General features: G+C 46.7%; 1 protein-coding gene across 1 annotated transcript in view; it reads right to left on the bottom strand.

Annotated features, from left to right (window-relative positions):
* Positions 1 to 2,225: 2,225 nt before the first annotated feature.
* The window catches only part of PAX7 (paired box protein Pax-7), a gene marked incomplete at both ends in the record, with an annotated part of 12,425 nt that continues 4,417 nt past the window's right edge, over positions 2,226 to 10,233 (bottom strand). The window contains 1 exon segment of the mRNA NM_001303185.1: positions 2,226 to 2,236. Coding sequence (NP_001290114.1) covers positions 2,226 to 2,236 — 11 coding nt within the window.

Here is a 10,233-nt window from a genome sequence, read left to right as displayed (position 1 = left end):
TGCTCTGCTTCATTACCCACGTTGACAAAGGAGAGACCCCTTCTTTTCTCTCCTGGGAGCAGCGAGCAATAGATTAAAACAAGCATCAATCAGGAAAAGGAGCAAGGAAACTGCTTAAAGGAGCAGGGCGGAATTCCTCCCTGCTTCCCCACTTCCCTGCACATCTCCATGGTTTCCTAAGGTATGTTTCTGGTTGATAAATGCCCCTATATCTCTGGTCCCTTTGGGGGAACGGCTGTAAATCAGCGCTGAAAGGCAGCTCATAAGCAGAAGGGAATGGGGTTGGGGCTGGTTTTGGGGAGCATCTCACTTCTGTGCTGCCAGAGGATGGGGTGGGGGGGTCGTAAGGGATCCCAATGGGAGCAAAAGGGCTTTGGGGTTAATTCTGCCCTATAGGACGATGCACCCAGGGTGTTAATACTCCCTTATAGAAAGGCACATCCAGGTTAGCCCTAAACCCCCAGATAGGAGCACTGGGGGATCTCCAACCCCACCAATGTGCACTGCGCTCCCATGGACACTCTATTAACCCAAATAAAGTCCTTCTTTTTCTTTTTTTTTCCCCCTTTTTCCCCCCCAAAATTCAATTTCTAGAGCAACGCAGATCTGGAAACGAGCAATCCTTCAATGATAAGCAAGCAGCAGCTCATCTGCTGAAACCTGAAGGATTTAATCACCGATGCTTTCCCCCACAAGTAGGGAAAATGCAGGAAAAAATAATAATAATAAAAAAACCCAACCCCAAACCGCCTGGGGATGAATTATTTAATGAAAAGTTGCTACCTTCTGCAATTACAAGAAGATTACTAATGTGGGAAGGTTTTCCATTTGAGATCTTGGAGTAATAAGCATTATTTTTTTAAGCGATTATCCAATAAATCTCTCTTTAAAGGGCGATAAATCCACCTTGAAAACCAGGGGATTTAAAAAAAAATATTTCAGAGGGACTTCCGCATTTTTCAAAATGACCATTGGAGAAAAGCAGAGGAACACATTGAGGCTGAAGTGTTTGTTTTGTCAGAGAAGCCAGAAAGGAGAGGAGGAATATTTGCAGAGCTCAAAGCAAGCGCAGGAAAGCTGGAAAAGCAGAACCGTGTTTGAGAGCTCCTTCTCAGGGAAGCAAAGTTAATGCCCACGAATGCTCAAGGCTGCAAAAATTCATGTGTTGTTTGTGTTATTTGACAGATGGAGGAGATGCAGTCTGGGAGCAATGATTGCTTCAGCACCCTACAGATCCCCAGGGTGAAGCACGGCACCCATCTCGTGGGTAGAGCCCGAAAACCAATGGTTATCGAAGACCTTTGGCCAACACGTGGGGATGCAAACTGAATTCAGTGCACTGTTTGCTGCAGGTGGGTTAGAAAAGAGGTCAGGAAAAGAAAGCTGAGGGCTGAGTGCTCTGCTCCAGACCTCAACACTTTGCTTGCATCAATGCTCTGCGTTCCTCTTGCGTAGGGATTATTTGCAAGGGATGCTCCCAACTTCGGCGCTGGAGAGGAGGAACGTTCCATGCAATCTGACCATGGAGCCCCGAGGTTGGGTGAAAACACTTCCCACTTCCATCCTGCTTCTAAAGGAGAACTTGCATCACTTCTCATTGCAGAATGCCCCTGCAAATCCTCCTGCAGTTCTGCAGAGAGCCCAGTTGGCCACGCTGCCAATTGATGCACGTAACCGGAGTTCTGATCTTTGTCCTGAGACAAAAAAAACAAGAACACAACTCCTCTCCCCATCCAGACACCAAACAAAAGGCAAAGTGTCACAACAGCACCGGGCTCTGCCTCTCTGCTGGTTCAGGTTTAATTTGCCCACAGTGCAGTATTAATAGGATGTAAGCTGTGCCCTTGAGCAATTACCTTATCAAAGCATAACATCTATGGAATGAGCAAAGTATTTTCACTAAACAAATCAAAATAATAAGGCTGGCAATGGCCTTGTTCATTCTTTGAACCTCTGAGTGGCTTTTGAGATGTTCTACAGCTCCACACCAACTTTTATTCCTCTTAGTTTTACTAAAGCAGATTAACTCCTCCTTGCTGAAAGGCTCACTTCTACTTCTGTCGGGGTGCATGGACTAATTGGGTTTATTCTGCATAGAACAGGAGCCCTGTGCTCCCGCTCCCATGCCCCATCTCACATGGGAGGAGGATTTCTGCCAGGCATATGACTTGCATTGAGATGGGAGGAGATGCTGAAGCACAACGATGATGCAAGCAAGATGGATTTTCCTCTTCAACTGAACCGTCCCCATTCAGAACATTGTTTTAAGGGAAACAGAGCACCTGCCATCAAATATGCCAAGATGCCCCTGCACTGGATGTACACTCAAATCCCTCATTATGTGGAAAAGCAGCTCACCAGCTCCCACATTAGTCCCACTCCAGTGCTCTCCCACATAAAGATATCACTCTTCCCTGCTTGCACTGCTGGGCACACAAAAGCCATTGCACCCACAGCTGGTTGAATCCAAGGCTGAAGCCCCACTGCAGCTACAACTCACCTCCTTTAACCTCAGGCTTTATGAAACCTCAGCCAAGAGCCAGGGAAACCACTCAACCATTAGGGTTGGAAAAGACCTCTAAGATCATCCAGTCCAACGGTCCATCCACCACCAATACTGCCCTGGAAGGAGCTGTGCGCATGGCAGAGACACAACACAAAGGGCTGGTTTGGTCTTTCTTGAAGTGTAAGGAATCAGATGGAACCAAACTGCATATTTGTCTGGGTGAATTAAAGCACAATCCTCTCTTCCCAGAGGGAGAGGTTGCTTCATATTTATACATTTAGTCTTACAGGTGTAAAATAACTTCCCTTTATGCTTATATAATAATTTTTTCATTTGAATTTCAAGGCTTTATTCCCTTCTTTGGATTCAAGTCTCCTACCTGAACCTGATTCTCCATATTGCCATTAATTCCTTCATCACAGAAATGAATTCCATTTAATTCTCTATAGTGGTAGTGTTAAGGCAGATCAAAAAAATGCATTTGCAGAGACTTCTACCTCTTCTCCCACATGGTTTCCAGATCAACTGTGTCTTGAAAATACTTGAATTCAAAACCACGGCACTGTCCATCCCACCCAATGCTCCAGCACTGAGCCCAGGTGACTGCAGCCAGCCCTACAGCCTAAAAAATGAATAAGAAGAAAAAGCAACTATAAAACCCCGCAAACATACTGATAAAAATACATATCATAATATTACTGTGTTGATAGTCTTGAAGCCATAGAGCAAAGCTATGCAATTGCTAGGTTTTTTTAATTAATTTATTTTAAAATACTAATAGCCTGATAGCTTTCTTTTTTTTCTGCCTTTGGTCTATGAGCTCAGGAGAGACAAACAAACTCTATACAAACTCTACTCAGGCAATGAGGAGATAATGGTGTTTCTTCTAAAACAGGTGTTCTTAGAGAATAGAAATTAGTAAAAGCAGGATAATATTGGTTGTTGTGCACAAGCTCTAGAGGATGATGGTGGTTTTCCATCATGTGTAGGGTCTGATGCGGCCCCACATCCTGGGCTTTAGGCTTAGGGTTGGTCCTCGACCTGTCCTCATCCTGGATAGTAGAGGAAAAGGGCTGAATGCATCTAAATCATTCACATCATGTTGTATGGAGTGGGATTTGAGTTGACTTTCCCCAAAGCAAAGCTCTTCCCTGGTCATTTCCAAACCTGCAGAACCTGTATGGGTGCTCAGCAGGCAGCAGGGAGGGCTGTTGGCTCCTTTCATCCTCTGCTTTTTGTGATGCTTGCCTCGTTTCCCCGTGGGTTCTGTTTCTCCTGGACCTGTGTGAGATTCACTGATCCCCCACCATGGTCTGTCTCTGCCTTCTAACTGCCATGCAGCAACTTAAGCAAGGCTTTACATCCCTTCCCAAAACCCAGATGGAAATTTTGGGCCCTTCCAGCCCTGAAGAAGAGGGATGAAATGAGCACAGGGGAAGAAAAGGTTAAACCTCAACCTTCAATTCCCTTCCATTCACACCAGGTAGCTTCTAATTACCCCCAATGGGAGAGGTCAGGAGGTGGGAAGAGGCTGCCACAATGAGGGGAAAATGTTTTATTGGCAACTGAGTTAAGGGCTCCCACCCTTGCACCCCGCTAAGGCCCTTGGTGGTAATACTTTTGGCCAGGTGTTTTTTCAATAGGAAAAAAAAAAAGGCTTCTATGGGTTGGTTTTATCATGTTAATGTCAGGGTGCATTACTTGAGACCAACTGGATGCCATTAGCTTGGGCAACATCAGAAGGGGAACTGCTGTCCCCGCTTGGTGGTAGCAATGGGTGCATCCTGAAGGTGATCCTTCTTCCATATCAGTGCCCAGAAGTGCTGGGAATGAGGTGTCATTGCCTTTTTTTGTGCTGTGGGAAGAGCTTCTGCAAAAATGCTTTCTCATTTGGGGTTCAGCACCATTGTAAGAGCACTGTTTGCTTCCCTAATGTGAAACTCGGTGTCGTTTTGTCTTCCTTTTAAAATGTTGTTGTTTTTTTTTTTTTCCAGCCATTTTTTCCTCATCCTATAATACTGATTATGCTGTGAGACAAAACATTAAAGGAGAAAAATCCCGATCTACGAAATGCATAATTTTTTTGTCTGAAGGAGATAAGTCTTCAGAAACACAGAAGGAAATTTGCACGCGGCTCAGCCTCGTTGTGCTTAATCTCATGCCATAATCACTGCTGCTTGGGTTGGCAGTGGAATAATTAAACAGATATTAAAATTGCAATCAGCTGTCACTGGGATCTAATAGAAACATTGGGTGATCAACATCTGGACCTCTGTCTGGAGGTGAGAAGTCAAGGGTGTGGGGTTCCATTGGCATCACCCAGCTCCTGGATGGGTTTCCCCTCCTACTTGAGTAGAGACCCAAGGAACATGGAGATGTGGCACTGAGGGACGTGGTTAGAGGGGATGAGTTGGGGTTGGACTCGACAGTCTTGGAAGTCTTGTCCAGCCCCAATGGTTCTATGATTCTTGTGCTCAAAGTTCTTCCATTTGGGGTCTTCTGTTAGTGGGAACCCCACAGCTGGCTGACGAGTTGCTGGTTGGACTTGATGTCCAAGGTCTCCTCCAGCACTAAGGATTCTGTGATTCTGAGTCTGTGGGAGCAAGCTGTAGGACAAATCCTATCTGTATGACGAAGATATATTGATGCAGCTGGCATCCATAGATACCATCTCCATCATGCTGTTGTGTGGAAGATGCTCCCAGTTTTGATCATCAGTTCCAGGAGATCCTTCCCAAAGACGCTGGCTGTCCATGAAGCCTGGAGAAGTGTTTGAGATCTGCAAGAGAGGAAACACAGCGTCAAATTTAACGTGAAGGCTTTGGGTCTGAAGAGCCCCTTGGTGGGGAGCTCGCTTTAATTTGGTGCTGGCTTTTAAACAGGAATTCTTTTCCTTGAGACCAGCTCAGGGCTGTGAGATGAAAGACAATCTAGTTGCTAATGCACCGTAAAGCAAGGGGAAAAAAATCTGCTGACAAACCCCGTAAATAAGGTAGGAGGGTTTTTTTTCCTCCAAGAGTCAATTCTCATTTCCTGAATTTTCATTAGGAAGGAGGGGAGAGGTTTTCTTCTCTCCCATTAATTTCTCTTCGTGTTCTCTCTATAATCAACTGATTTGCTTTAATATTTGACGTAGGTGACAAAGTGTTGAAAGCACGTAATTGAATTGTTTTGCTTGCTTTCGCTATACTTAAACGTTTGCAGAGTGACCTCCTGCTTCTGGCACCATTAGAGTCTACGGAGACCATCACAGCACGGATCAAGTTGGAAGGGGCCCTAAAGGCCACGAGGTCCAACTCCCCTGCAATGAGCAGCGACACCCACAGCCCCATCGACGCTCAGAACCCAACCGTGGAGAAGGTCCCAAAGTGCTGCTGCGCAGATCCACAGCGCAAATAAGGATGAGATTTCGATCTGAATTACTTTGGCCAACATCCAAAGCAACTCTTCGACTTCGGCGCGGTCGCGGCGCTGGATGCGTGCCCGGCGTAATGGAAAGCAGGGCTTGGGGCCCCGTTCTGCAAGCCAATATTTAACATTCACAACTTATTTCTCGGCGTTAGGAAAAACAAATTAACAAGGTCCCAAAAAAAAAAGAAAAAAGAAAAAAAAGAACTTACTTCTCCTGGAACAAAAAGAATCTAATTGCATTTTTTTTTCCCTCCCTGTTAAAATGAAAATCTTTCTGTCTGAGGCACCTTTGCTGGTTTTGATTAGTATTTTTTTTTTTATTTAAAACCATTACCTCTATCATTTTTTAAGCCCATGGTTACATTAGCTCTGGATGATGCAGTATCTGCAAAAGAAGGCTCTTTTCCTCTAACATGCAGCCTTTACTTGACTGCTTCCCATTGATAGGAGATAGAGCAGCATGGAAAATAGCCTGTGAGAGGCTGGTAGAAAGGGAGGGAAGTTAGCAGGGCTGCTCAGCATATGAAATAACCCCGTGCCTTTATCGTAATCCGGGGACCCACTTTCCTACCATCCTGGGCAGAGGTAGAACTATCTCCAGACTGGAGGCAGGCAGATAGCCGGCGAGCCGCACTTATCGCCCAGCACAGCGGGCAGAATGGGAACTGGAAATTGCTCTAAAATAAAGTTGCTGGAGAATTAACTTCTAAAGGGTGGAAATGCTCAGAGGAGGGGGTGCTGGCCACTTGCTAGCCGCATAGAATTAAAATCAGGCTCATGCTTGGTCTTGCTCTGTTCTTGCCAAGTCCAAAGGTTCTGCTTGGATGAATTTTTCCCCATAAAAACCCATAAAGACAACAGGTCTGATGGGTCAGGTCATGGGAATGTACTCCTAATGAAGGGAAGGGATGCTTAAAGCGTCGTGGGGTTGCTTCTGTTGCAGCCCATATTGAAACCAACACCCAGCTTCCCCTCCAAAACCCCCTCCTGCACCTTGGTAGAACCACACATGAACCCCACGCATCCTCACCAAGAGCCCCTCATCCTCCTTGCACAGTGCATTTTGCTTCCATCCCCACTCCTTTGGCAATCCCGGATGCCTGCAGGCTGTCCTCTGGAAGTCAGCAGGATTTAAGCCATGCTTAAAGCAATTTGGAGCCAGCAGAGGAGTGGGGGCTTGGCTGGGAGGGAGGGAACCCCGTGGAGTGAGATGGGGGTTTTGTGGCATGGAGGAAGGCATGCTGCTGTCTTGGGGCCACAGGGTGATGAGGGCAGAGCTGCTCCACATAAACTTTTTTTTTCCCTCAGTTTTTAAATGTTGTGGGGTTTCTTTGTCCATTGGCTTGGTTCTGTTGCAGTCAGAAGATGGTTGGCTTTGTTTTCTATTGTTTTTTTTTTCCCCCTCCTTTTCTCTAGAATTTAATTTGCCTTTCTTCCCAATATCAGCCTTGCAAATAAGTTTAGAAAATCACCATGAAGATGAGGCTTATTTCACTCTGCCCCTCTCAAAGTGATGCTTCCCTGAATCAGAGAGTCATTAAAGTTGGAAAAGGACCCTGAAGGACCAAGCCCACCCCCAGCCCACCCCACCTGCCCACTGCCCACATCCCTCAGTGCCACATCTTCACACTGAACACCTCCAGGGATGGTGACCCCACCACCTCCATGGGCAGCTGTGCCAATCTGAACCCCCTCCAGTGCAACTCAAGGCCATTACCATTGGATGGGACCAGACCTATTGGGTCAAAAGCCAATGACTACTAATATATAACATTTACAAGAGTATTTATGTGTTGAAGAGGTCTCTCAGGACAGGCTGAGATGTGCAACTTGTAGGTGTGCATACACACAGCATCAGTGATGTGAATTATTGGGGTGATCTGATCCCAGCGCTGTCCCCCCCAGCCACCCAGCTCCAGTCAAGCCAGAAGATATTGTAATAACCCATGCATTGAGAGCAGAATAGAGAATAAATTGCTAATAAAAACTCTAGGGGATGACATATGAATGAGAATAGAGCCTGGCATATGTTTTCATCGACCTCGATGTGTTGCACCACGTTGTCCCCACACTTTCTTTTGGTGATAAATTACGGCGCATTGCTGCTGGGAATGGAATGATCAAGCTCAGATGTCTTATTAAGATCTCTCCTTTCCAAAATGTCACGTTGCCTTGATGTTTAAAGGTCTCTGCAGTGCAACAAGCAGGGCATTGTGGTGATCAGCAGGCTCCCTGTTCCTTTTTGCTGGTCAGGGCAGCAGGACCCACAGCATCCCACTGTGAGCTCACAGCGCTGGATGTCAGATGGTGCTGTCCTCATAGCAAGATAGAGGAAATGGGGTGAGCAGTAGGGTACAATTTCTTGGCCCATGCAGATTTGGTGCAGGGAGTTGGGTAGAACAAGGTGAGGTCTTCAAGGACACCCAGGTATACTTCTCAAAGCTCTATTTGACTGCTCAGCATCTCCAGCCCCTTTGCTCTGTCCTGTATCGCCACCCAAGGGGTGAAATCTTGCTTTTTACTGCAGCTCGTGCAAGAGCAATGAGTGACCTGTAAGCTGTGCCTGCAAACAGGTGGTTTCAAAGCCCTTGATACAGGGATGGAGAAGTGCTGGAAAGGCTTGCTGAGCCTTTTTCCCCTTAGAAAACTCTTTGCAGAACAGGAGATGATAACAAACAGCTGTGTTCTCAACCAGCCCCTCCAGCAGCAGAGAATCATTCAGGTTGGAAAAAAACCTCTAAGATCATCCAGTCCAACCATTCACCCATCCCACCGTGCCATCTGAGCACATCCCTCAGTGCCACATTTCCACACTGCACACCTCTAAGGGCAGTGACCCCATCACCCTCTGGGCATCACCTCTCTTTTGGATGAGAAATATTCCCTAATCTCCAACCCGAAACTCCCGTGGCACAACTTAAGGCCATTACCTCCTGTCCTAACCATGATCACAGCAGCATCTTTTTCACGGCACGAGCTTAGCATATGGCGAAATTTGGCCTGCGGACGGGGTGAGTTTTATCCCTATCTCCTTCCAGCGGTCCGACATCCATAGGGATGCTTCCATCCAGGGCCGATGGAGATCGGCTCCTACCGTTGCCATCGGAAGACGCCTGCTGCCACCCCGCGGCACGGCCTGGAAGCGCCGGGAGGGATGGGAGCCTTCCTCCTCTTCCTCCTCTTCCTCCTCTTCCTCCTCTTCCTCCTCTTCCTCCTCTTCCTCCATCCGTGCTCAGAGCCCCGTCCAGCCTGAACTTGGATGTTGCAGAGATGGGGCATCCAGCACTCTCAAGGCAGCCTGTGCCGGTGCTTCACTGCCCTTACTGTAAAAAAACTTCTTCCTACTCAATCTAAATCTCCCCTCTTTTATTTTGGAACCATTTCACCTTGTCCCATCACAACCTGCTGAAGAGTCCATCCCCTTCCTTCTTACATCCCCTTGAGATATCCCGGATTTTCAGTCTAAGCACAGGCGATGTAACATTTCTTCTTCACAAACTGTGCAGCTGTTGTTGGCTTGGACCACTGCAATGGGGATGTGTGAACAGCACGGAGACAAAGTTTTCCCCAATCTGCAAGGTTTTAAAGGGTTTCCTTTGAGTGTTTTGATTCAATTTTGGGCAGTTTGTGGGTATGTGTCAGCTCCCAGCTTTGGCAAGGCAGGTCCTCATGCCCCATCCCTGGAGGCATTCAAGGCCAGGCTGGATGTGGCTCTGGGCAGCCTGGTCTGCTGGTTGGTGACCCTGCACACAGCAGGGGGTTGAAACCAGATGGTCCTTGTGGTCCTTTTCAACTCAGGCCATTCTATCACTGTGATTCTATGCTATCTGTTGGATCAGATATTGATTTCATAGAATCATAGAATGGCTTGGGTTGGAAGGGACCACAAGGATCATCAAGCTCCAACCTCTGTTTGAGTTGCAACACTGAGGTTTTCACTTCTCCTCACAACAAATGCAAGTATAAGAATACAATGTAGAATGTTGTATGGAATTCTTCTGTAACAGTATAGAAGAAGGGATAGGATGGCCAAACCCAACCCAACGGGATGCCATGATGTCTCTGTGCCATGGGCTCGCTCACGTGCCAAGGAAACAACTTATTTCCAGCCCTGGGCTTTCCAGGGAAAGAAGCAGCTCTTTGACAAGCTCCTTAATTAGCCAGAAAGTTGGGTCATAACCACTGCTGTGTCTCCCCTTGCTGTGGTTAGACTGCAGGGTGTGTGAAAAATTGCAGCAGCACAATGAGCATTTCGAGGAGTTGATGTCAATTTTAGAGAATGAAAGAAGGGATTTCTTTTTTTTTTTTCTTCTCTG

This window comes from Meleagris gallopavo, chromosome 23 (genome assembly GCF_000146605.3).
Source record: "Meleagris gallopavo isolate NT-WF06-2002-E0010 breed Aviagen turkey brand Nicholas breeding stock chromosome 23, Turkey_5.1, whole genome shotgun sequence".
Lineage (NCBI taxonomy): Eukaryota > Metazoa > Chordata > Aves > Galliformes > Phasianidae > Meleagris > Meleagris gallopavo.
The sequence above is the reverse complement of the archived record's forward strand: the minus strand, read 5'-3'. Positions and strand labels throughout refer to the sequence as shown.